Source organism: Coloeus monedula, assembly GCF_965178545.1.
Source record: "Coloeus monedula genome assembly, chromosome: 12".
Lineage (NCBI taxonomy): Eukaryota > Metazoa > Chordata > Aves > Passeriformes > Corvidae > Coloeus > Coloeus monedula.
The window spans coordinates 3,918,349-3,944,471 of record NC_138792.1 but is presented as its reverse complement, the minus strand read 5'-3'; the positions used below and the strand labels follow the sequence as shown (position 1 = coordinate 3,944,471).

General features: G+C 56.0%; 2 protein-coding genes across 5 annotated transcripts; both read left to right on the top strand.

Annotated features, from left to right (window-relative positions):
- Positions 1–1,950: 1,950 nt before the first annotated feature.
- Positions 1,951–11,514, top strand: LOC309577353 (mitochondrial fission factor homolog B-like). 4 transcript variants are annotated; one of them, XM_082289306.1, is made up of 8 exons: positions 1,951–2,013; positions 2,678–2,748; positions 4,269–4,492; positions 5,027–5,175; positions 5,924–6,012; positions 6,581–6,742; positions 9,131–9,209; positions 9,674–11,514. In XM_082289306.1, the coding sequence occupies exons 3-8, from the start codon at positions 4,297–4,299 to the stop codon at positions 9,803–9,805; spliced, it is 807 nt and encodes a 268-aa protein (XP_082145432.1). In that variant the 5' UTR covers positions 1,951–2,013; positions 2,678–2,748; positions 4,269–4,296; the 3' UTR covers positions 9,806–11,514. The 4 variants fall into 4 exon arrangements, with proteins under 4 accessions (XP_082145432.1, XP_082145433.1, XP_082145434.1 ...); XM_082289307.1 differs by lacking the exon at positions 2,678–2,748 and having other exon boundaries at positions 1,970–2,013; XM_082289308.1 differs by lacking the exon at positions 2,678–2,748 and having other exon boundaries at positions 1,971–2,013; positions 4,274–4,492.
- A 2,491-nt stretch (positions 11,515–14,005) lies between these two features.
- CNGA2 (cyclic nucleotide gated channel subunit alpha 2) lies at positions 14,006–20,074 on the top strand (the record flags this gene model as incomplete). Its single annotated transcript, XM_082289608.1, has 6 exons — positions 14,006–14,109; positions 14,287–14,397; positions 14,901–15,062; positions 17,365–17,472; positions 17,898–18,004; positions 18,651–20,074. 6 exons carry the CDS (start codon positions 14,006–14,008, stop codon positions 20,072–20,074), a joined length of 2,016 nt encoding a protein of 671 aa, XP_082145734.1.
- Positions 20,075–26,123: the final 6,049 nt, after the last annotated feature.

Below are 26,123 nucleotides of genomic sequence, written 5' to 3'. Positions count from 1 at the left end.
TGGTAAAGTGGAATGTGAGACTCCACTCTCCTCCGGTCCCCACCTGGTTTGGTGTCCAGGGTGTGGCATGGAAGTCCTGCTGACAGGGGCAGGAGCCACAAGACCACGCCTTGACAGTCAGGAGCAGGGCCAAGCCCTGCTCGGGTGGTTGTGTTGCCAGAGCAGGGCAGAGCCGGGTGCTTTGCTGTGGGATCAGAGTGTCCCCTTTTCCTGGGCAGCTGCCTTTAGGGTCCAAGCAGTGGGACTGCCCTTCCCCAGTCATGTCTGATGGATTAAAACAAGGGTTGTGCTCCAACCCCCCAGAAGCAGCCCAGAAACTCCCAGCACTGCCACCACCCGGTGTTCACCCAGCACCAGCCTCTCCACCAGCACCGAAAGGCTATTGTCCATCCATCAGTGGCTGCATCCTGCCCAGCCCCAGTGATGCTCTCGCAGCCAGTGCCCTCAGCTCAGAGCTGAGGCTTGCCCAGCACAGCTGTTCCTGGGGTAGGACATGCTGGCACCTTGTCTGTCCCCTCCCCAGCCTTAGCAGATCGGGGTTATGGGGAGACCTGGCAGCGAGCGTCAGGGCCAGAGCCTGGAGAGCACCGGAGGGAGACACAAGGGTGCTCCGCATCCTCTGTCTTTGATGCTCAGTCATTATCCCTGCAGTTTGTATTCTGTAAAACTTGGTATATTTCTGTGCAAAAAAAAAAAAAAAAAAAAAAAAAGGTATTTATTAAAAAACCCTCACTGTCTGAGTGGCACAGGGTGGCTTTTTCCCACAAAGGGTGGTGTGGGGGACAATGACACCAATAACCCTGCCACGGCTGCAGGAGCGTCCCCAGAGAGGATGGGAATGTCTGGGAGTGAACCCCACACATCCAGCTGGAGCCTTGAACTTCACTTGGGGTTGTGTTGTACCCTCTGTGAGAGCTGAAGGGTGTCCTGTGAGCCCCAAGCAGTTGGCAGCTGAGGTGCAGGAAGTTTTTCCGAGGGTCTTTGAGGGGATTGAGGTGCACAGGTTGTCCTGCCGTCCTCTGTGTGCTCCTAAACCCCTTAGATAATCCCCTTTAAATAGCAAGACTAGGGCAGCGGGGGATTTATTTTAAATCCTTTCAAACCCAGATTTTACGGTCAGGTCTTGGACCCTGTCCCCATTCAGAAGTGTTTAAAACTGCCGTTAATCCCAAAGGGATCATTTTATCGCCTCGGAGGGGCAGAGATTAGCTCCGGCACAGGGCGGCCCCGGGGCTGTGCCGGGCCGGGGGCTGCGGGGGCTGCGGGGAGCGGGGTTTGCCCGCAAACGTCCCGGGGATGGGGACACGGGGAACGTCTTGGCTTCGGTTCTGCCCCTGGCAAGAGCAATCCCTGTGTTCTAGCAGCGGCTGAGCAGGGCTGGGGACAGCGGGGCTCCCGGGGGAGGTGGCACCAGGGTGAGTCGCAGCGCGTTAATTACCGGCTGCGGCTTTAAGCGAGGAGGGACCGGCTGGATACCGGGGGCTGGGCTAATTACCGGGGGGCCGGGCTAATTACCGGGGGGCCGGGCTTGTTACCGGGGGGCCGGGCTTGTTACCGGGCTTGTTACCGGGGGGGCCGGGCTGGTTACCAGGGGGCCGGGCTAATTACCGGGGGGGGCCGGGCTAATTACCGGGGGGCCGGGCTTGTTACCGGGCTTGTTACCGGGGGGGCCGGGCTAATTACCGGGGGGCCGGGCTAATTACCGGGGGGGCCGGGCTGGTTACCGGGGGGCTGGGCTAATTACCGGGGGGCTGGGCTAATTACCGGGGGGCCGGGCTAATTACCGGGGGGCCAGGCTTGTTACCGGGCTTGTTACCGGGGGGGCCGGGCTGGATGCTGGGGGCTGGGCTCATTACCGGGGGGGGCCGGGCTGGTTACCGGGGGGCTGGGCTAATTACCGGGGGGCTGAGCTAATTACGGGGGGGCCGGGCTGCCGCCGGCGGCACCGCCCCGTCCCGGCAGCGGGCGTGGCTGTTTACAGGTCCGACAAGTTGCGTCGGTCTGCGAAGAAAAGTAAGTGTCCCTCCCCCGCCCCGAAGTGTCCCCCTTGTCCGGCCGCACAGCCGGGCCGGGGCTCCCCCGGGGCAGGGCCGGGATGTCCCCACCGGGAGGACGTGGGACCCCCCCACCCCGTGCCTTTGCCCCCGCGGGGATCAGCGCCCGCGGTGCCCGGAGCCATCCCGGGGGCAGCGGGCTCACCCCGAGCCGGGTGAGGAGCCCCTTCCCCTGCCGGTGACCCCGCTCCGCCGGGACAAGGCGCATCCCCGAGCCGAAGGGCAGAGCTGGGAGCAAACCCATTGCTCCCTCCAGCTCGCCACCCCGAGAGGCGAACGGAGGGTGCCGGACCAGGCTGGTGCCCCACCTGCCTTGTTTGGGGTGTCCTGGGCTGGAGAGGGACAGAGAGAGGGAGGTTGTGGAGTTTGCCTCCCCAGGGCTGGTTTTCCTGGCTTGCAGGACTTAAACCTACTCCGGCTTAGTGAGCCGGAAATTCCCTGTCACTGCAAATCCAAGGAGAAGTGCCAAAGCAGAGGCTGAGCCTCTCCAAGAGAGTGGGGGGTGCTTGGCAAGAGCTCGAAAAAGCCCTAAAGAAAGTTAAAGGAGGAAATCCAGCCACTTAAGCATTTTGTTCTTACAAGTTTTGACAGCTGATTTTTTTTTTTTTTTTCTTTCTTAATAGCTTGGTCTCAGAGCCTGCTCCTCACCCCTTCCCATCCCTCTTGTTCCTTGGGAGCTGCAGTGGTTTCACAGGTGATTAGAAAATGAACCCATCTGCCCTCTCCAGATTTACAGTTGTTAATATATGCTGGTTTCCCAGAAAACAGGCTGGGAACGCAACACGGGGTGTTCAATCCTCTGAAGCACTAAAAATGAGATGGAGAGCCTGGTGGCCTCCATGGCTGTGTACCATGGCTGGGTGTCTGACGCAGGTTTCTCCTGCGAGACTGACACATTTTGAGACCATCCCAGGAATTACTGTTCTGTTTCTGAGTATGGGGTGCCTGTAAAAATCCACTTTCTTTGGGGTTTTGGGGAGAAGCAGGGGAGTGTGTGTGTGTTATGAGACCCATGGTTGGGGATGGCGTGGGGCCCCCACTGGGTCCCCAGCAGTGCCTCCAGGGCAGACCCGATGCAGGGACAGCGATGCAGGGTCTGCAAGGCTGGAAGCAGGGAATGGCCACTGCTGATGCTGGGCAAATGCCTGTGTAATTAAAAGGTTTTCAATGACAGAGGAGGAGGGAGCAGCATGAGGTGAGTGATCACTGGAAGTACTGGTCATAGCAGGTGCAGAGCTGGTTCTGCCACCCTTCTGTACCCGGAGTCTCAAGGCCTGGCAGCTGCAGGGGGCAGTGATCCTTCTTTCTGCTCCTCTACCCTTTAGGTGAAATCCTAAAGGGTTGCAGTGGGCTGGGGAAGGTGAGAAGGTCCAAAGAGCCATGAGGAGCAGAAGTGAGGGGGGTTTTGGGCAGCCCTGGCTACTGCTGTCCCCTCTTAGGGTGGAGATTTTTTTCTAGAAGCAAAGAAGGACCTTTTTGGGCACGGTAAACTCAAAAGGTGGCAGCAAGGAGGGTGCAGGGGTGATGTGCACACGTGTCTGGAGTGCCTGGGCAGCACTGGGGTCTGCCAGCCTCAGCACCTCTTGCTTGTTGGGGTTTTCTCCTCAGCTGCAGCTTTATGGGAAAGAATGAAGAGTGCATATGCTGGGAGCCAGGAAGGTGTATTTTGGGGCTCCTCTCCCAAAAGTGTACATTGATTGCCCTCTGCTTGTATGGCTCAGTGAAAATGTTGGGACATTGTAGCCCCAGAGCACTCCTCAAAGCTGAGCACCAAAGCCTTGCCCATGGTAACCCTGAAGCCTGTCACCAAAATGTGTGTTTTGCTTTTAGAAAACCTCGGTTTTCCTCAGAGGTGTAGATGAACACAAAAATGTGATCCCGGCCCTCCAAAAAACTTTGCTTCTGGATGGAAAAGAATTTTTTTTCACTAGTTTTTAGGGTACACTGAACTGTGTGCTGAGCCATTTCCTTGCTGTCAGTTGAGGCAGTGGGTGCTAAGCAGGACACCTGCAGCCTTGTCCCTGCCAGCTGGGCACTGTGGGACATCCCATTCTCTCAGACAGCTCCTGCAGTGTCTGTCTTTTGGGTTGTTTCCTGAATTTTAGCTGTCTTATAGCATGTTGTGTTGAAAGAAGAAAAAGCTGCCCCTGTTGTCACTTTTGGAAGCGCTGCTCCTGCTCCCACTTTTCAGCTTTCTTTCCCTCTGTGTGAAAGCCCAGGACCCTTGAGGACATCTGCAAAGATGTGGCCGCTTTGGGGACTGGATGTGAACCGGGTGCGCTGTGACCTGCTCTTCACAGAAGCTATCAACCAGAGGATGCAGGTTCCCAACAGGCTGAAGGTGGCAGAGAGCTGCAGCCCTGGGGACAGGAAGACAAGGACAGAGGATGTCCCTCCATCCTTTCGAATGCACATCCCTGATAGGATTTCTCTTGCAGGTAAAGCCCTGGGTTGTCTTTTGGGGTGGCTGAAGGTTGGTGGGGCACTACGGCATCCTAGGGAGTAGGATCCCTGTATAACCCCCCGCAGTCATTTGCTTTGCTAGGGGAGAGGATGGGGGCAGATAATGTAGGCACTTTTCTTCAGGAGTGTAGGACAGGATGGTGGATGGCTTGGGAAGAGGTGGGCAAAGGTCACCAACAGAAGTCTGGAGGGGCCTTAGTTCCAACCGGTGAGGAGCAAAATGTGGAGGCATCTCCCTCCATGTGTCTTACAGTTCCCTCTTGGCCTTTGGTAGGGCTCCTGCTTTGGGATGCAGGACATTTGGCCCTGTCTTTGGCAAACAGCTCTGAAGCCTTGCTGTCCTGAAGCAGTGGGTCTGCCTCTCTGGGCTGTCCAAAAAACCCCAGGCCATGGTGTTTTTTCATCTGGCACCAGACACAGCCTTCACTCTCCACATGGGTGCATCTCTCTTCTCTCCTCCCCTGAGGCCGTTCAGGTCGGCTTAACTCTTCCCTCTCTCCTTTCTGTAGAGATATCAGACACCAGTTTGAGGCCAGTCCTGTTGACCCAGCCAAGGAAGGTCCCCTCTGTCGTGGTGCATGTGTCCCCAGACCCCTCTGGGGATCTCCCTTTCCTGCCCTCAGCCAGCAGAGCCAGCGCCCAGCGCCGCAAGCGATCGGTACCGTGCGGGCAGGGACGGGGGGCCCATGGTGGGGAACGGGAGCAGTCCCAGCTTTGGGGTTCTCCAGGTGGCTGTTATCACCCCAAGCCAGGATTCATCTCCAGGAGACCCTAGGAGTGAGCGGGGGGATGGTGGGATTTCTTTCTGTCCTGGAACCAGTGCACATCTGTGTGCTGGGATGTTGATTCAGCCGCATCTCCTGCTGCATTTTGTGAGCAGGGGGTAGGCTAAGGTAGGTGCACTCCCACCACAGGCTGCTGCTGCTACTTTTAAAGTCCCTTTTCAACCTGTTTTCCTTCTTGGTGAAGTATGAGGCAGAGCTGGTTCATCACTGCAGTGTAAAGAGTGCTGGGGTCAGAGCCAAAAGCAGATTTTAACCTTGTGTGAAACTCTTTCAAAGAGAGGTCCCAGGCATGGGCAGGCAAAGACATGGTTTGGCTGCTGGAGCTGCTGTTCAGCCTCTTCAAGTGCTTTAACCTCCCTGAAATTCAAGAACTGATCCTGGATGGGTTAGGCTCAGGGTTTTTGATCTGGCTAGAGTTCAGATCAGCAGCCTCGTGCTGGGACCCTCTGTCTGCTCTGAGCACATCTCCCCACCTCCACCAGCATCAGGTCACCAGGTTGGGGCTCCTGTAGTGCTCCCAACACTGATTGCTCTCCCCATGCAGATGGGCCCCTGCAGCCTGCCCAGGGCACCAGGCTGGGCTCAGCTCTGTGCTGACGTGGTTGTGTTTGATTCCCACAGGGCCATCACAGCAGCAGGTCACGGCGGGACAGGACCCCAAGTGACTGTGCCCAGCTGGTCTTGCACAGCCCAGGACAGCACCATGAGGGGTGAGCACGGGCCTAGCGTCACCCAGGGCGGGTGGGGAGCAGCATCTCCTCTCACTGGGCTGTTTTGGAGCTCTCTGGTGTTGTCCTGAGAGGGGCATGGGGGATTCCAATCAGAGCAATGCAATGCCTGGCAAGTCATACACATCCATGAGAGGAACATGGCCTTTGGTGTCAGAGACATTTGTTTTGGGCAGCTTTGGGGGCAGCTGTGTTGTTCCTCAGGCCTCTGCTCATGGCCTTAGGCTCCAGAGTCTCTGCAGTGGGGAAATTGTCTCTGAGCTAATCCTGGAGCAGGGGCTGCTGTCCCACTAGAAGTCCAGAGCTGTCGTGGGTGGCAGGAGAGCAGCATGGCACACAGCCATGCTTGGCTTTGGAGGAGTCAAGGGGCTGCCTCTGAGTCTGGGGGCTGCTGGAGAGGGTTCTCCCAGCTGATGACATCAGGGTCTGGGTGCTGGTGGCATTGCCCAGAGATGCTTGGAGCTGCTGAAGGGATGAGGGGCACTAATGCCAGGCTGTGCCCTGTTGTGCGAGGCCAGGGAGTAACAGGCATGATTCTATGTGCACCCAGGCCGGATTCGTGTCCCCTGCCCGCTCCCAGTGCCCCACTCTCCCTCCTCACGGAGCCAGGCAGGATCTACTCCATGCAGAACATCTTCCAGACCATGTACCTCCTGGGCCAGGTGCTCTTCCACCGTGTTCAGGACTCTCTGCGAGACCCAGCACCGTCCAGGTGACTTTGGCTTGTCCTGAGCCAGCTCTGTCACTCTGCAAGGTCTGGCCTGTGCCTTGCTGAGGCGTGAGCCAGCCACGAGCTCTGTAAGCTGTGGGCTGCAGGATGGTGCTGCAGGGCTGCCTTGGCCTTTCTTTCTCACCTGTCCTGTCTGCCTGCTCTGGGTGCCTGGCCTTGGAGCACCTCACTAACCCAGCCAGGCTTGAGTCTGCTGCTCAGCTTAACACCAGTCCCAAGTGACCCCTTAACACCCCAAGTGACCCAGCGCTGCTGTGACATTGCTGGGGGGTCACTGCTAAGCAAGGACTAATTTTTCTGTATGGTTTGACAGCTTGTTGGAGAGGATTGTGTGAAGGGAATTGAAATCCAGAGCAGACAGCCTGAGCCGGGTGCTGTCCCTGAGCCAGCCTCTCCTGCAGGCTCCCAGCAGCTTTGGCTGCGTCTCGGTCACTCTTAATTAACCTTTCCATGAACTGGCTGTACCCATTCCACAGCCAGTGCCCCTGGCCAGCGTGTGCTGTGCCTTTGTGCTCCTTGGAGCAGGCATGCAGTGGCCTCAATCCCTCCAGATGTGCTGGAGGAACCATCTCCACCACCCGTGTATCTGTGCCACTGCAGTAAATTCTATTTGTTCGAAGACATCCTTGCAGCCTTAAGATGTCCCCACTGCTCTAAGGCTGCTGAGCACCTGGAGGAACATCTAAATACTTCTCATTCTCCTTGAGCAGAGACTTTAGGCAGAAAGGGAGGAGAGCAAGCATCCATCATCGGTGGCACGTCCTCCTTCCCTTCCCAGCTGGCTGCTGCTTGCTGATGATGCAAAGCGATGTCTCTGCTCTTAAAAACAGCAGGCTGAGGCTGTCTTCAAACATCATTTTAATTTCTTAATGATGAAGAGATCTGGTTAGTGGCTACCTAAGACCTTCTTTCTCTCCTCCCTCCAGCAGTGGAGGACGTTCAGGCCATGGTAGCCTGCAGAGCTGCTGTAACGCAGTGGGATGACTCCAGGGCCTCTCCCCAGGTCTTGATCTCCCTTTGAAACCAGCCACCCTCAAACAGCTCTTCTTAGTACTTTACATCCCTTCAGATGCAGACATACCTTCAATATGACAGCTTTGTACCCCTATGCAACAATAAAATAAAGACTGTGCTGATTTGTTTGTCCTGAAATTTTAGTGAGGTCTGGTCTAAGACAGAGGCTGGAATATCTGGCTCTTGTGACCTCTTGAAGGGTATGAGTCATCAGAATGCCATTTCTAGTCTCCACTCTAAAGGAGTTCACCTGTATCAGCTGGGATTTTGAGTCAAAAGCTGCAGGATGTGTCCTTTTTTCATGGTTCTCTGCCGGGGAGAATTGCATTTTCTTTTTGTTGTGACTGTCATTTTACACTGCACTACATTTTGTGGAGGTATTGTCTCACAAATGGAGTTTCAGATGGAGATCCAGTGAATCTCCACATGCTCTTCTGGCTTGTCTTCACCGAGATCAGCATCATGATGCAAACAGGGATAAACACCCTCTCCTCCTCATGGTCTCCAAGGAGCAGGGTTAGGTGCTCGTTAACCCCTCAAGGATCAGTGAGTGCCTGTGTGAGCTATTGGTGTGCACAGTTTTGGTTATAGAACAGCTGATTTTGGGCTAGCCTATAATGACAGGAATTTTTCTTTTTCTCACTGTGCATCTGCTTTATTTTGTGACTCAGTGTTGTGGACCCTGTGCCTCCAGGGACTGCCCTGGAGATCAGTGGTCTGTGCTGCCTCTGCCAGTGCAGCAGCTAATCCCAGTGCGGGCCCCTGTGTTTCCAGGGAGGGAAGAAAGTGGTGGACATTTGGGTCGCTTATTTATGTTTCAAATTGCAGGTAAAATTAGCTACAAGATCAAAAAGTGATAGCTCCCTCCAGCTGATGGCAGCTTCCTCCCCTGCTGATGTAAATGGGATCACCCCTAAATGGGATCACCCCTCCATTTCTGCACTGGTCCTGTGATACTTGACTGGCTCTAAAGATGATTTATCCAGCCCTTATTGAACTCCTGGGACTCCAGAGAATGGGTGCTTAGTAGATATGTTTTCTTTGTTGGACCTTTAAAGAAATAGCAGCATGTGTTTCCCCTGGTACCTGTCATGGCATGTGCTGTCTGTTTGTCCTGATCACTTTGGGTGCATGCTGTGGGGGTACAAATGTGCATGATGGGGTTAAGAAGAGATGAGTGGATGCTGTGCAGCTGCTGTTTGCTTTCTCCTGGTGCTGCACCCAGGCAGCCCAGCCCGGGGACACACACTCTGCCTGCACAGCTCAGCTCCCCATGGCAGTGCTGCCTTTGTGGGGAGTCAGTTGCACCCCCACGAGCAGTGCTTGTCCACCTGCATTTCTGCTTTCCTTTCCCAGCTCCCAGGAGCCCATCCTAGCTGCAGAGAGCGCCTTGGAGGAGGCCGGGGTGACGGAGGTGGCAGCGATGAGGAGGCAGGTGAGATGGGGGTGAGGGGCTGCACATGTTTCCTGGGAAAGCCACAGCAGGTGGGTGAGGAGGCTGCAGGGGTCAGTTGGTCAATCCTGGTGGGCTGGTGCTGTCAGGCTGGTCCTACCTTGAGGAGAAGCAGGAGAGGACTCACATGTGTGTTGATCCCTCGAGCTCCTATCCCGAGGGGCTGAAGGGGTGCAGGACACAGCCAGCTCCCTCTGTCTGGTGGCAGTGAGAGGGGCTCAGATGCTCTTTGATGGGAAGAACCTTTTCCTGTAGCATCTGCTGCAGGCCTGAGGTACTGCTGCCAATCCTCCCACACAAAGGTAGCTGCTGCTTAAGAAAAGGAGGACCTGAAGGAGGCAGCAGCTCCCATCCTTCCATCCCTTGCTGTCCCATGTTTCTGGGGTGCTGACAGCGTCCTGTGCTTTGCTGCAGGGCTGACAGTGGCCCCACTACTTCCCTTGCAGCTGGCGAGGATCTCGGGGAGGCTCCGTGTGCTGGAGGAGCAGTGCCATGCCTGGAGACAGAAGGAGGCCCTGGTGTACTCCGTGATGATCTCTGCTTGCCTCATCAACACGTGGCTCTGGCTGAGAAGATGACAGCCCATGCCCGACCTCCCCTGCTCGCCCTGGCAGGATGGGTGAGGACAGGGAGAGGAGTTCTTGCCAGCAGTGAAACTCTTTCTTCTGGACTGTTTTTTGCACTGTGGGCCCTCAAGAATCTGTGTCCTTCAGGCCTTGATGACAGTGAAGGTGTGAGAAGCTGCTGTGAAGAGCTGAGGTCGCCTAAGAGCTTGGTGGCTGGCACAGGAGGTGTGTGTCCTGTGCTGTTGCCCTCAGGCTGCCGGAGGAGTTGCAAACCCAAGGCGTTGGGTGTTTGTGCATGTGGGGTCCTGTTACACTCATAGCCTGTGGTGAGCCTGGTCCCCTGGCCACATCCCACCTTGGAGAACTCAACTCTGACCCCATAAAAGTCCTCAGCTGACTGCTGTGGTCTATTCCTCATCTTCTGTAGAGTGACTGAGTGTTTCTAAGCTTGTGGTGGGTTTTCTTTTCTTCCTTATGCAGCTGCTGTTTGGTGGAGGTAATGCTGCCAGGTGTCCTGTGCCACAACCCCTCTTCCAGGAATGGAGCTGGAGGGGCCAGGAGCTCCCATCCTTGCAGCCACAGCAGGTTTGCAGATGTTCACATCCAAAGTGACTGTAAGAGCCTTGCTGACATCTGGGCTTATCCAGGAGCTTGCTTCTTTCCCAGAGAGATTCACATGGGAAACCTCCCCATGGTGACTCTCTGGATTATAAAACCTCGTCCCAACAGCGATGGCACCAAACAGGTCAGGGAGAAAAGATACTTGTTAGGCTCCCAGTGGCACAAGGCAGCGTTGCTCCCAGGTCTTGCTGCCAAGCTGTAACTTCAGTGATGGTGCAAGGACATGGGTGAGGGAAATTCCTGACCTAGATTCTCTTTAGCTATAAACAAGCTGATTTCAACAGCTCTTCTGTTTGTTTCCTTCTCTAGAGTTTAGTAACACCTGAATCTGAGGTGACTTTGAGATGGTTTCGGTGCTTCATCCAGCACATCTGCTGGAGTTGTGCCTGCAGGCTCTGGGGGCAGGTTTTGGCAAGGCTTAACAGGACCTTTCTGTGCCACCTATACCTAATTATAGCTGGATCTACATGTCATCCAGATGTCCCAGTAGCTTATTTACAGACATCAGTGCTTGGGTGTTTTCTGCTTGACACCGCATCAAGCATCTGTGACTGTAAATCTGGCAGCTGGACAGTGACTAATAAATAACTGTCCCAAAGTAATTGCAGGTCTGAACCTGTGGCTGATTGCTGAGCTGAGGAGAGTGCTGGGATTTATTGCAGGTGAGAGCCAGGATGGTGTGGTGGGCTCGGTGTGCTGTGCTGTGCTGTGGCAGGGGGGATGTGCAGGACAGGTGGCTCCTGTGGCTTGTGGCTCAGGGATGTGGCCAGGGTCACCAGAGGACCTTGCACAACTGTTATGTATCAGGGGGTGTGAGTCGTGCCAGGAAATGAGGTAAATTGTGTGTCTGGTTTCTCTCCTTTGAGAGGTGTTAATGTGTTTTGGAGGAAGCTTGTGCTTGGTGTTTATTTTAAGCTGTGTTTTAGGGTGAGAAGGGATGACTTTGGGAGGGCACACCACCTTCAAAGTGTGGCTTGAAGATATTTGGAGGAGAAGTGGTCAAACTGGATGTGTTCTCATGGGCTAATTACTGGCAGGTTGTGGAAGATGCAATATGACTTCTATGTAAGGGATAAATTCTGGTGTAAATCAGGAAACACTGAGCACAAAATGCATATTTTAATAAACTCTGTGTGTTCTGGACATGTTTCTTTGCTGTGGAGTCTGATCCTGATATCCCAGTAGGTGGGAACAGGTAAGGTTTATTTCCCTGGCAGCAGGACTGTGACCTGCTCGTGGATGTCTCAGCCCCAGCTGCCCTGGCTGGGGGGCAGATCTCGAGGAGAAAAGTTTCTGGTTAATGCTATTCCTGTTGGGGTGCAATGCTTTTATTTCCTTTTTTCTCTTCCTTGCCTCCTCCTCCTGGCTGCTTTTTCCCAGGGCAGCGCACGTGGCGGGGCTGGGTGTCCCCAAGGGCCACTGCCACAATGACGTGCACAGCAAATAAAGCACCTTGTGCACGATAGTGCTCGAGGGAGCTCCGAGGGCAGCAGCTCCTGGAGTTCCCGTGTCCCTTTTGGAGGCAGCTGCAGGCAGGGAGCAAAAAGAGAGCTGGAAGGGGGATGTGTTGCTGCCAGTGCTGCTGGTGAGCTGTCACCTGGGGTCTGTGATGTGGGGACAAGAGCAGGGTGACATCCTGTGCTGCTGGGTGCTCGTCCAGGAACCACAGCCCCAGCCAAGGCTGAGAAATTCTGTTTCTCCCTTTGGAGTCCCTGCTGCCTGGGTGCTCAGTGAGATCAGAACAAGTGGAATTTAAGGCTTTGAAGGGGAAAGTAAAAGGTGAACCTTTGATAGCAAAGATAAAAGAGACTCCCGGCGCTGGTGCTTTCAGATCAGCCCTGCACAAGGTGCAGCACTCCATGTGCCCACGAGGGACGGATCCAGCCTCAGCCACGACAAGGGGTTAGATCCTGGAGGAAGAGGGTAAAAGCTGACCTCTTCCTTATGGCCTTGGGGATGCAGATTTTTTGCTAACTGGGTGTTAGAATGACTTCCTGAGCAAAAGAAGAGGGCAGAAATTGGTGAAAAGTACATCTCATGATCACCTTCAAACTCTGCAGCTCTCTGATGGGACTCCAGAGCAGTACTTTTGGTCCCCTGCTCTGCCAGCACGAGAAGAGGTAAGTGGATGGGAGGGTCTTAAAATGTGCCTATTTTTTCTAGTTTTTCCATCCTGGCAGTAACTGTGGCACAGCCTCTGAAACAGGGAAACAATCGCCATCTTTTTTGCCCCAGGGCAGGAGGCTGAGAGGGGAGTGGGACCAGAAGGCTGGGGAGCAACCCAGATGCATCCCCTGGTGTGGCCGGACCTGAGCCCATCTGGGGGGGTGCTGGCTGTGCTTGTCCCTGGGTGGACAATGACCCTTCACCGAGGGGACTCAGGGGTCGCTGGACACAGAGCTGCTCAGGATGGCTGTGATCTCCAGCTGGGCTCTGTCCTGGAGTTGTCTGCGGTCCCTCCAGCCCCCGAGGAGGTGACGGGTGGGGGGACAAGGGAACACGTGCGTAGGGAAATGGAGCACGCCCGAGCACCACATTTCCCTCCTCCCCTTCCATCCCCAAACAAAACGCTGGCTGCTGTCAGCTCCTCAGGGCATCGAGGATGCTCAGGGGATGGGCGTGCGGGGCGGTGACAGACGCACGGGTGTGCGCCCTGTCCCCGCTGCCACCCCGCTGCTGCCCAGCCACCGTGCCAGCATCACCTCGTGCTGCCCTGGCTTTGTGTTTTAAAAGCTCCGGAGGCAGCCCGGGAAGCTCCTGGGGCAGGGATGCTCTCCAGGCAGCCCTGCCAGCCCGCCTAAGGCAGCAGCACAGTGTCCAAGGCTTCGGAGGACACCGGGCTCGTAAGTGGACGCTGGTGGCTTCTCGGCAGTGGTGTGGAAAGGAGGGGCAGGCAGGGCAGGAGTGGGGTAGGTACGGCAAGGGGGGCAGTAGGAAAGGGAGGGGTGGGCGAGGAAGGGAAAGGCGAGGGAGGGGCGGGGTAGGCAAGGCAAGGGAGGGGTAGAAAAGGAACAGCAGGACAAGGCGAGGCACAGAGAGGCCAGGCAAGGCAACCCGAAGCAAAGCAGAGGAGGAGGAGGAGGCAGGCAAGGCAAGGTAGGGGTAGGAAGGACAAAGCAAAGTAAACGCAAGACAAGGGAGGGGCAGGCAGGGCAGGGAAAGGCAGGGAAGAGGAGGAGAACACAAGGCAAGGAATGGGAAGGGGAGAGGCAGGCAAGGCCAGGGAACCGAAGGCAAGGAGAGTAGGAAAGGCAAGGGAGAGGGAAGAGAAGGAAAATGAGGTGTTGCTCTGGCAATGGATGAGGAGCCTGAACGATGAGGAGAGCATCTTTCATGGCCCCAGGCAGCTGTGGGATCTCTTGGAGAGAACAAAGTGCCCTGCAGGACTCCTCCTGCAGCATCAGCCATGGCTGGTGGTGAGAAACGTGGGGTGGGCCCATGCCGTGGGATTTGACCCTCTCTTCCCATTCTGTGCTGGATTTCTGTGTTCGAACCATGTGACGTGTCCTGCCCGTCTTTTCTTGTGGCTGTTCTGTGCTTTTTGCAGGTCCCTGGGGTAGGGTGTGTGCCCGTGGTGTCCTCACACTGAGGATGCCAGCGAAGAGCAATGGTCTGCACAGCCCCCCAGCCAACCGCCAGCCCTGCCCTCCCCAGCCCGAGGGTGACACCGAGGGGACAGGGCTCAGCACCAGGAGGTCAGGCTGGTCCCTGCTTTGGCTGAGGGAGGCAGTGGTGGGGCAGGGGAGGGGAAGGCCTGGTGTGGGCAGGGCTGTGATGCCCAATCTCTGCTGCCAGCTTCCTCCCGTTCTCCTGGCTGTGGCAGTGCCATGGTGGCACAGTGTGGCTGTGATCCCCCCTTCTCCCCACTGCAGGGCCTGCTCAACCCAGGACGACTCCTCCTCAGAGCTGCAGAGAGGAGCCAGCCCGGATGGGGGGGAGCAGAGAGCTGACCACGCTTTCCAAGGCCAGGGAGCCTTGGCCAGGTACCTGTGTGTGCCACTGGCATGGGGTGAGCCTGAGCCTTTTGTGCCTGGCCTCGTCACTGGGGCCTTCCATGGGGTCAGGATCCCCTTCTGCTGTATGGAATTCACGGGAGGCAGGGATGAGCCTCTGTGAATGCTGCTCTTTGCGTGTGGAGAGGGTTGTGATAGGGGATGCCTTCACCCCCACTGGGGCCCCAGGAGGGCTCAGGGGCTCCTTTCCCTGCAGGCAGCCTCCCTCTGCCTCAGTCACCCACAGATTCCCCATATTCCTGTGGGAATGACAGCAGGACTGGGGGAGAAGTTGTGGAACTCTACCAAGGTGGTCTCGCTTGTATATTTTCGGTCCCACATCATCACTACAAGGGGTAAAAAAGAAATTCTAGTGCTTGAGAGGGAGCTGCAAGAGTTTTCTTCTCAGCTGTAGCTCCCCTGATGACTCTGAAGCTTTTGCTTTGTCCTTGCTCTGTTAACAACTCCTGAGTGTGCCTCTCTCCCGTGTCCAGGATAGTCCGGCTGGTGCTCGTGCTCAGGGACTGGGCCAACAAGAGCCTGCATGAAGAGCAGCAGAGGCCAGACCCTTTCCTGGAGCGTTTTCAAGGCCCCGAGCTCCTGACAGCAGCTGCAGATGAACTTGAGGATGAGGAGGCTGAGAAGTTAAACAAAAAGTAGGGTCCCTTCCTTGTGGCCCCAACTGTCCCTGGCTGGGGATCAGCTGTGCGTGGAGCTCAGGGGCTCCCAGTGGGGATGGCTGATGGGGATGGGAAAGGAGGAGGTGGGATGGAGTGGTGGGAAGGGTCCCTCCTGCCCTCTCCAGCCCCTGCCTTGGCAGCCAGCCTGGCTCTGCTGGGCTGTTTTGCTGACACACAGGACCTGGTGGTCTGTCCCCGTGGGACATACCTGTCCCTAAGCCACGGGGTGTTCTCTCTCCTGGTCCATGCCCTGGTGGGAAACACATCAGACCTCCCAAATTTCATACCAGTCCCACACTAGGATTGTGTTTGGAGCCAGCCCTAGGTTAATAATAATAATAATGATGTGATGATGATGATATAACATGCACCTGCAGCTTGTGCATATGAGGGGCTGGACACAAGCCAAGGGCTGCAGGACTCCACCCAGCAACCACTGCATCCCACCCAGGAGCCACAAACCTGTGGGATTTGCTGCTCTCATTCATCATCTGCAGGATGAAGCGAGTGTGTGTTTGCTGCCTGTGCCCCCACAAAGAGCAGCTTTCTGAAAAGGCTCTTTCAAATCCAGCCCTTTCATCTCCTCAGCTCACACTCCTGGTGAGAAGCAATAACCTGGCTTTTCTTCTGCTGGCTAATTAGAGGGCAAAGCTCACAGACTAGTCTGGACCCTACCATTATACATGGTAATTAAAACACTGAGAAATAATTGTTTTCTGTAGGAGAAAAATAATCTGAGCCTTGTATGTGGGTCTTTACCAGTAATGGAAGAAAAACTGGTCTGCCCTGGGAGGTTAAGGGGAGCTTGTTCATGACTAGAAGGAGCTGAAGTGTGCTGTGAGAGGGCTGTGAAAGGGCCAGTGGGTTCTGGGGATACACTGGGAACTTCTGGGGTCTTCTAGGTCCTCATCTCCAAAGGTAAGAAGACCCCCAAGTCTGGTAATCCCACGTGAGCTGCTGCTCATGGCTGTGGCAGGCTCCACGGCTCCAGGCCTGAGTGCAAAGCCTTTGGGGAGAGGCAGATGATAATTCCCTCTTCCTGGGTTAACCCAGAGCCCTGGTTTTCCAGCTCTGCCAATGTCAGTGACTCTGGCCAGCAGTCATGGCAGCACTGGTGATTTAAATCTGACATTACCAACATCATGAACAGCATTATTGAGGTGCTTGTGGGTGGGTGCTGGCTGGGCTGGCTGCAGGTGGGTCAGTGCTTTCTCTGCAGCAGTGCTGTATGTCCTAGGGAGCAGAGTCCCTTTCTTAAAAAAACAAACGTTCAAGTTGCACTTTCTGGTTAAAAATAAGCCCTTTTGATGGGAAGGCTGGACCACCGCTTGTCTGTGGGTGCACAGAGGGTGAACATGAGGGACTGGGGCTGGCTTTGTGCCGAGTGCCATCCCCACGCTCCAGGCACTGCCTGTGCTCCAGGGAAAGGAGACTTCCAGGCAGGGGTCCTGCCTTTGAAGCTGCCAGAAGTAATGGGGTGGGCATGGGGAATCTGTTGGCAAGTGGGTTGTTTTCTTTCCTATCACTGGAGGGAGTTTTGTGTGTTCAAAAGCTGGAAAGGAGGGAGGGAAGGAGGGAGAGAGTGTTTTGCCCTATCAGGCTGCAGCAGCTAAGCCTATCAGCCCAGCCACAGAGTTCCTCTTCCCTAGCTTCTCCAGTGAATCTGGCAACTGGAGCACACACTTCTTATCTCAGAGTCCCAAGATGAGCAGGATCAAACACTTGGGAGCAGTTCAAAGGCTGGACCCCAGGCTGTGCTGACTGCAGGAGGCACAATGATGGCAGCCCTGCCATGCCAGCTGCCCCCAGGGCCACTGCTCTGGGGCTTGGGCAGCCCCTCCTGGTGCTGCCACTGATCTGCAGCACACTTTCCTTGCTGCTCCAATTGATCTTCTCTTCAGATCTGCCTGGCACAGGTCCCTACCTCATCTGGGAGAGGCAATGTCATGTCACGTCACGAGAACTTTTCTGATTTCCCTCTTCCATACATCTGTTCCTGGCTGTGCCACTGGGGTGCTGTGTCATGTGGGCCACCTGCTGTGCCTTAGCATCCCACAGTTTCCTCTTCTGCTGCATTCTCAGCTCAGTTTTAGGGATAAAGGAACTTAAACAGAGCTGGGATTCGGCACTGCTGGGATTGGTTTTGGCTTACAGACAGGCACCCAAGCTGCAGCTCGAGGAAGTGTGGTGCAAGGGATGAAGGATGTGGCTCAGATGGTTCCTTCCAACCCTCTTTTGCACACACACTGCCAGCTCTGGCTTTTCTCTCTGCTTCCAGGAGGAAATGGCTGTTCTTTGTGGTGGACCCTGCGGGGGACTGGTATTACCACTGGCTGGCTGTGATTGCAGTTCCTGTCCTCTACAACTGGTGCCTGCTCGTAGCCAGGTGAGTTGGGAGGTTGTAGGGTCCCTGCCTCCTCCTCTGACCCTCCTGATCACCTGGCTGTTGTGGCTCAACCAGGATCAAACTGACACTGATGGTTCTGGTGCTGGTGGGCACCAAAAGGAAAGGGACCCTCCACTATCACCGTGAATTCTGTGATGCAAAGGCAGAGCATCCACCCTCTGGCCCAGCTGGAAAGGGCCGTGGTTTCAGGGTCATTTGGGAGGTGGTTTCAAAACGTTGCTTTACCTACATCAAGGGAGGGCAGATTTTTCAGAGCAGGGAGTTTTGATTCCTAGAAGAGGAGCACCCAGTGGCCAAGCTCTGTTGCAGAGTTGGGTGCCTCAGGATCAGCCTATCCAGCTGTAATAGTTACAGAAGATGTGGGGATTTGTGGTCTCACACCCTGTTTGATGACTTTCCTCCAGGGCTTGCTTCACTGACCTGCAGAAGACCTATTTTGTCCTGTGGCTGGTGTTAGATTACATCTCAGATGCTCTCTACCTTGGGGACACAGTGATCCGCCTGCACACAGGTGAGCAGCATCCTGGCTTTCCTTTAATCCTTTAAAAGTGGAGATGAGCTGCAAGGGGCAGGCCTAATCCACAGTTCCATTAGAAGGAGGGTTTTGTCTACCTTGGTGTTCACCAGTGTGGAGGAGCCTCCAGAGAAGGAATCTAATTAGAAGATCTGAGAAAGGGAGTAAGTTTCAATATGAAAGATTAATCATCCCAGCTTTCAACTTCACCTTTGAATAATTGTACAAAATTACCCGCATTACTATTAGTATTCGGGCATAGTTGAAGGCCTGTGTCTCTGATTTTGCATCAGTTCAGCTAATGAATTATCTGCATGGAAAAATGGTAGAAATTAATGTTCTCGGAAGGCAGCACTTGGCCGGATGTTTTCTGTCAGAAGTGCAATATTTCATGATCTGGAAGATGGAAACCTTTGTGTCCCTGTTTCTTTGTGGCAACAGACTAAATCCCTGAGTTATACCTTTGGGTAGATTTTGCCAGATGTTTTTGTGATAACAAACTGAGTAGGGCGGGTGGGACTGGTAATATTTGGGTGACCCTGTGTAGTTATGCCTACAAATCCACTGCATGCTCAGGTGCTTACAAAACCTGCAGAAGAGCCGAACACAAACCAAGGCAATCCTGTGATTTGCTTCCCTTCAGGATTCTTGGAACAGGGCCTCCTGGTTAAGGACCTGAAGAAGTTACGGGATAACTACATCCACATGCTCCAGTTCAAGCTGGATGTTCTCTCCATCCTGCCCACAGACCTGGCCTATTTTGCAGTGGGATTGCACTGCCCTGAGCTGCGTTTCAACAGGCTGCTGCGCTTCTCCCGCATGTTTGAGTTCTTCGATAGGACCGAGACCAGAACCAGCCACCCCAACATCTTCCGCATCAGCAACTTGGTTCTTTACATCCTGGTCATCATCCACTGGAATGCCTGCATTTATTATGCCATCTCCAAGGCCATAGGCTTTGGGGAGGACAGCTGGGTCTATCCCAATGTCACAGACACTGAGTATGGGTATCTGACCCGGGAGTACATCTACTGTCTTTACTGGTCTACACTGACTCTGACCACCATCGGGGAGACTCCTCCTCCTGTGAGGGATGAAGAGTACCTCTTCGTGATCTTTGACTTCCTCATTGGCGTCCTTATCTTTGCCACCATCGTGGGGAATGTGGGATCCATGATATCCAACATGAACGCCACCAGGGCGGAGTTCCAGGCCAAAATCGACGCCATCAAACACTACATGCAGTTCCGCAAGGTGAGCAAAGACTTGGAAACCAAAGTCATCAAGTGGTTTGACTACCTGTGGACCAACAAGAAGGCAGTAGACGAACGGGAGGTCCTCAAGAATCTCCCTGATAAGTTAAGGGCAGAGATTGCCATCAACGTTCACCTGGAGACACTGAAGAAGGTGAGGATTTTCCAGAATTGTGAGGCGGGGCTGCTGGTGGAGCTGGTGCTGAAGCTTCGCCCTCAGGTGTTCAGCCCAGGCGATTACGTGTGCCGGAAAGGGGACATCGGGAAGGAGATGTACATCATCAAGGAGGGCAAGCTGGCCGTGGTGGCCGATGATGGAATGACACAGTACGCTTTGCTCACTGCAGGGGGCTGCTTTGGGGAGATCAGCATCCTCAACATCAAAGGCAGCAAAATGGGCAACAGGCGCACGGCCAACATCCGCAGCTTGGGCTACTCTGATCTCTTCTGCCTGTCAAAGGAAGATCTCATGGAAGCAGTCACAGAGTATCCGGATGCCAAAAAGATCTTGGAGGAGCGTGGCCGGGAGATCCTAATCAAGGAAGGGCTGCTGGATGAGTCAGCTGCAGAGGAAAGCACAGAAGGGAAGAGCATGGAGGAGAGGCTGGACAGGGTGGCCTCGAACCTGGACACACTGCACACCCGCTTTGGCCGGCTCCTGACTGAGTACAACGATGCCCAGATGAAGCTCAAGCAGCGCATCACCGCTCTGGAGTCCAAGATGAGGCAGGAGGAGCTGGAGGACTTCTTCTCTGATAGCTCAGACAGTCTGTTTGAGGATGAGGAGAAAGCTTCAGCTGGTGGGAAGCAGTGAGGGGGAACAGAGGTCATCTGGATGATGCCTGACCTTGTCCTGGGACAGTGTTTGTTGTTTCACAAGGCAGACTCTGTGGCTGCCTTGCCGGGGCCTTTTTCTCAGGTCCTTAGCACTGCTGCTGGCACTGCCTTGACAGCAGCTCGTGAGGTGGCTCCAAATCAGGGGATTGTCCCAGCTCCCCCTCTGACCTGTCCCTTTTTTCACTGCCTTTTGGGTTCAGCCTTTATAACTCACTTCAGGTAACCAGTGCCCAGTGAGTGTCTGCAAACACTGCCCGCTCTGCACCCAGAGACTCTTCCCCCACAAGATCCCATAACTCAGCTAAGACCAGCCAGACTGTGCCTCTGACATCTGCAAATGGAGAGGCTTTTCTGGGTCACTGTCACTGCCCTGGTGACCACCCTTGCTGAGGCTGGGCACTGACCTGGCAGGGTCTGCAGCCGCTGCCTCCTGCCTGCCTCTCTTTTCTGTTGTATTTGGTGCTGTCAGGGGGCACCTGGTGCAGGTGGTTTGGTGCCCTGAGCACTGCACCTTCCTGGGGACAGCATCCCCAAGCCTGTGGGAGCAGTGTGACTCCCATTTTGGGCTGTGGATGTCTGGGATGCCAAGTGCAATTCAGAGGTGCAGTGCTGGCAGTGCTACGAGCAGGAGTGAGACAAGAGAGTGTTTCTCTCCTCTATCTAATGACAGCCAGATGTGCCAGGAGAGGTTTGACTGAAATGACATGTTTTTAAGGAACAAAGCCATGGTGGGAGCCAACTGTGCCCATATTTGCTTTGCTGTGGGTAGCTCAGAGAGAGAGCGCAGAACACATTTATTTTCTTAGGCAGGGGGTTTTCTTGTACTCAGTGGGAGTTTTGGGGCTTTGCAGGCTGCAAAGGCCCCTGCCTTCTGGAGGAGAGATGAGTAGCAGAGCCACGGGGACACGTGTGACGATGGAAACGTGGCACCACTGCGAGTGCCAGCAAAGCTCTGCCAGGCTGTGCTGCAGCCTGCTCACAGTGTGAGCAGCTTGATGGGGAGCGGGACAGTGCAGGAGCAGCCCCCAAACCCCTCCACGCAGCAGCACCACCAGTGCAAGCAGCAGTGTCACCCACGCCTCAGGGCACTGAGCAGGTGCTGGGACTGGAGGATGACACCTCATGTCTTGGTTCTGGGCCTGTGGGCCCACTGCACCGGTGGGGTGGGCTTGGGCTGGTTTCCAAGTAGGAGAATATCTGGTGGAGAAGGGAATTTATGTTCTGGGTCAAATTGAGCCAAGAGTTTGGCTAAAATGATGGGAGGACACATGGGGAAATATCAACCCAGAAAGGTTCATAGTGGAAAACTGAGTTTATTTCCTTTGTTCTTTCTTTCCCTCCAGTGCAAAACTGCCTCTCTGCATTTCATGTGTATGTTTTCCATTTAAAAAGAATGGCTTTGCTTTTGGGGATTGTGGGGGTAGGAACAGTTACAATACCAAAATTAGAATTTGGGGGAAGAATAAAAGTTTTTTCGTCATCTCTAAATTAAATTGTAGATCTTCTGGGTTTAGTTTTTTTCCTTTTATGACCAAGATGCTCTTGGTTGAAGTCAGCGTGGTTGCAGTTCAGCTACTCCTTATAATGTCACGAGCCCCAGCTCCCAGGTTCCCCCTCCCCTGGGAGTATCGCTCCTGGATTTGCTGCTGGCTCTTTGCAAAGCCCGCCCGCTCTGCCCGTTCCCCTCCCGCTCTGCCCGTTCCCCGCCTGTTCCCCCCTCTCCTCCCGTTCCCCGCCCGTTCCTCCTTCCCTGCCCGTTGCCCGTTCCCCGTCCCGTTCCCCGCTCCCCGCCCGTTCCCTGTCCCCCGCTCCCCGTTTCCCGCCCGTTCCCCGTTTCCCGTTTCCCGTTCCCCGCTCCCCGCCCGTTCCCTGTCCCCCGTTCCCCGTCCGTTCCCCGTTTCCCGTTCCCCGCCCGTTCCTCATTCCCTGCCCGTTCCCCGCTCCCCGTTCCCCGCTCCCCGCTCCCCGCTCCCCGTTCCCCGTTCCCCGCTCCCCGCTCCCCGTTCCCCGTTCCCCGTTCCCCGTTCCCCGTTCCCCGCTCCCCGTTCCCCGCTCCCCGCTCCCCGCTCCCCGTTCCCCGCTCCCCGCTCCCCGTTCCCCGTTCCCCGTTCCCCGTTCCCCGTTCCCCGCCCGTTCCCCGCTCCCCGTCCGTTCCCCGCTCCCCGCTCCCCGCTCCCCGTTCCCCGTTCCCCGCTCCCCGCTCCCCGCTCCCCGCTCCCCGTTCCCCGTTCCCCGCTCCCCGTTCCCCGCTCCCCGCTCCCCGTTCCCCGTTCCCCGTTCCCAGCGCGGCGCCGCGGGTGCGGCGGGCGGGCGGCAGAGGGCGCTGTGGCCCGCGGAACCGCCGCGCCCGCTCGGAGCCCTCCGGGCCGGACCCTCCGGGCGGCTGAGGGGACCCTCAGTGCCGCATCCTCCGGGCGGGGGGACCCTCAGTGCCGCATCCTCCGGGCGGGGGGACCCTCAGTGCCGCATCCTCCGGGCGGGGGGACACCCTCAGTGCTGCATCCTCCGGGCGGGGGGACACCCTCAGTGCTGCATCCTCCGGGCGGGGGGACACCCCCTGTGCCACATCCTCCGGGCGGGGGGGACGCCCTCAGTGCCGCATCCTCCGGGCGGCCTGTGCGACATCCTCCGGGGGGTGAGAGGGACCCTCTGTGCGAGGGGTGCACTCTTTGCGCAGTACCCTCCTTGCGGGCAGGGGACAAGCCAGGAGGGACTCTCTTTGCGGATGCGACTCTCCGTGCGGCCGAGGGGACCGTCTGTGCGGGACTCTCCGTGCGGCCGAGGGGACCGTCTGTGCGGGACCCTCCTTGGGCGGGACCCTTCGTGCGGGCGGGGAAATCCTCAGTGCGGGACCCTCAGTGCGGGACCCTCCTTACGAGCGGGTGGGACCCTGCATGCGGGACCGTCTGTGCGGGCTCGCAGCCCGTCGGCGCGGGGATCCGAGCCTTTGGCAACGCCACCACGAGCGTTTCCCGATGCCTCTTCCACCACTCGCCGCTCCGCAGCTGCGCCCCGACCCGCGCCCGGCGCCGCGGGCGCTGCTCCATCTGCGCCCCTGCCCGGCCCCGCACAGGGCAGCTCCTGGCGCGGGTCGGGAGCTGCCGGCGGCCGAGGGAGGTGTGCCTTACTCCCGCGGATGGGGAGAAAAAACCAGTCAAACCCCCTCCCTCGCCCAGTTTTAATCCGAGATAATAATGCACTCGGGAAATTTTAAGCCTTCAGACAAATGACCCCAGGGGATGGCTTTGTGAATTCAGAGCAGATCCCGCTTGTTTCCTCAAGGCGGCAAGCCAGGAAATCATGGATTGATGAACCGCTTGACGGGCCTGCTAATGAAATTAGCAGCAGCTCCATGAGTTTTTTCAGTGAGCAGGACAGGCAGATGTTGGAGGGAAGCACACAATGGCACAGCTGCACTTGCAGGCTGCCTAAATTCCCGGCAGAGCGGACACGGGGCTCAGCAGATCCAGCTTTGGCTGCTGCCCATTTTACAAGTGCTTTCCCCACTAAGGGTCTCCCAGAGATGGGCAGCAGAGGGCTGCCAGAGGCGTCCAGGAGGAAAACCCCGCTGTAAAGGTCTGCTCAGTGCCCTGCAGAGACGTGCCCATGTGCCACGATGTGTTGAGCTGCCTTGTCCATATATTATTAATATTTCCCTTCTTTTAGCTCTCTCCAGAGATAGCTTCTGTTGTACAGGGGATTTTCTCAGCTGTGGGCTGTGGATGGGAGACATCAAATATGGAGCAAATATATTGACTTTGGGAGAGGTCCTGCCAGGGGGAAACGTGTACTTCACCAGGCAGCCACCCATCGGACCAGGGAAGCCCCCTGACATCTGCAGCAGATGTTTTCTGCTATCAAAGGCTGCATCTTCAGACCTTGCCTGCCTGTACCAGAGCTGCAGGAAAAGGACTGGGATGCTCAGGTGAATCAGCCATAACTGTGTTGTGTCATACTGGCTTTCCCTCCCCTGTGAGCATTGCTTCAAGGAATGAAATGACTGTCACTGGATGATACCCAGAAAAAGCTCTCTCATCGACCTCTGGGAAGTGCAAGTACCCATTTCACAGCTGGGGGAAATGGAGAGAGCCTGCCAGGACACAACGGTGATAACTGCTGCCTCCCAGCTGCCTGCTTTTTGTTTTTCTTAAGGTGTTCATGAAGAAGCCATTTTGGTGGTAGCAAGAGAGCCCCAAAATAACCTCTGCTTAGGCTGTGGGCAGCAGGGCTGGAGACTGCAGCACAGGAGACCATCTGGCTTTGCCCATTCTCCAGAGCTAAGTTAGGTCAGCAGGCTGCAAACAAGGTTCGTATGAGTTTGGACCAGTGGATTTAGGGATTGCAGAGAAGGCCTGGCTCTGAGCCCAGGGTCTGGCATGAAGCCTGAAGCGCAGCAGGCTCAACCTGGTGAGAAGATCCATGTGCCAGGGGAGTGATGGGGGCAAGCTCCAGTCTTGCTGTGTCCTCCTGACCACACTGTGTCTCTCCTATGGGCTGGCTGGACCCAAATCTCTTTAAAATCAGGAAAGTTTGGAGGCAACTCCAAGCTCTCCAGCATGGGCCACTTTTAGAGCTCCCTAGACAGCTTCTCCTCCCCCAGCTCCTACCTCCTCAGCACCCAGGGGAACCAGGACTGCTGCTGCTGCTGGTGCTGCTATCCCAGGAGTGAGGCATTGAATGCAGAGGGCTGCTGCAAGTGAGATTCCACCCATTCTCCAGGGGCTGGCATGTGGAGGTGGTGTAGAAGGTCGCCAGCCTCCCATGCAGCTGTTTCCTGGAGGAGGACATATCTTGCTCAGGCTCCTTCGGATTCAGCAGCTCTGAAATCAAAGTGCTTCTCCTGCAGGTAGGAGCGAGGTTCCAGAGGAAATGCTCTGCACTCAGCTTGTTCTCATGGTCCAGGGGTGATGCTGGACATGCCGTGCCCTGGGGCTGCTCTTGGGAAATGGCTGGGGTGGGCAGCCACCACCCCCCTGTGCAGGAGCCACTGCCAGAGGGGGTTGGTGGTGCTGGGCACTGTGTGTTTTCTGTGCAGCCCCCAGTGAGTGCTAAAGGACCTTTCTGAGGTGTGGTTCCCCCCTTTGGAGGGGAAGATTGGTGCTGGGCACCCAGCATGTCCCAGTTTTGTCCTGTGCAGGTGAAGCCCTCTATCACCCCATCTCCATGCGGGGGTCCCACTGTGGTGTGGGGACTGTCACCATCCCCACAAGCACATCTCCCAGCCAGGAGGAGCAGAGCCAAAGGGGATGAATGCTGCACCCTTCCTGTGGGTGGCAGGAGGCTGCAGCCCTGCAGCTCATGCAGGTTCAGGTCAGCCTGTCCGTGAGCTCCCATGCTGACTGCTGGCTCGCTCACCTCCTTCTCTCCTGTTCAAAATACCAGGGTGCTGCCTCCTTCTAGGGTAAACAAGCAGAAGTACCCATTCCTTCCTGAATTCAAGCATGTGTTGCCATGACAGCAGCCCTGGGTGAGGGGTGAGCAGGAGGTGAAGGCAACTCAACCACCTCCCTTGGAGGGATGGACAGAAGATCCTGGGATGCCTTCCCAACAGCCTTTCTCCCCCTGACCCACCAGTTTGGGCTTCTGAGGGTGAAGGCTTCCTTGTCCCATCACGGGGCTCTCCCTGGTGTCCTCCTCAGCCCAGCCCTGCGTGTTCCTAAATGTTGCCTTTTGGTCTTGGCCACACGTCACATTACATCTTCTGGACTAGAGAGTGGAGGGGAAATACAGTAGAGGATTTAGGTTTATCCTTCTTGGAGCCAGATAAAGTCTGTCACAGAGAGTGAATCCCTCTGCCTGCCTGTCTGGATGGATTACCTGCAGCTGTAGCGGGGTATTTGATCTCCTCCAGCGCTGTGATCCCCAGGTGTGGTGTGGGATGGGGTGCTGTGACGTGGCCACTGGCCCTCTCTGTGTCTGGCTGTGCTCTGGGAAGAGCTGCCCGGGTACTTGGCAGGGCAGGATGGTCTGCAATGGCTTGGGTGGGGCAGGCTGCTCGCTGGGGAAAACAGGAGAGGAAGCAGAGC

Excerpts from the sequence above, each read along its gene's own strand:
- LOC309577353 (XM_082289306.1), top strand. The coding sequence starts at position 4,297 with ATGTGGCCGCTTTGGGGACTGGATGTGAACCGGGTGCGCTGTGACCTG. Across the intron at positions 5,176-5,923 it reads CCCAGCGCCGCAAGCGATCG|GGCCATCACAGCAGCAGGTC; the intron begins GTACCGTGCGGG and ends TGATTCCCACAG. Across the intron at positions 6,013-6,580 it reads CCAGGACAGCACCATGAGGG|GCCGGATTCGTGTCCCCTGC; the intron begins GTGAGCACGGGC and ends ATGTGCACCCAG.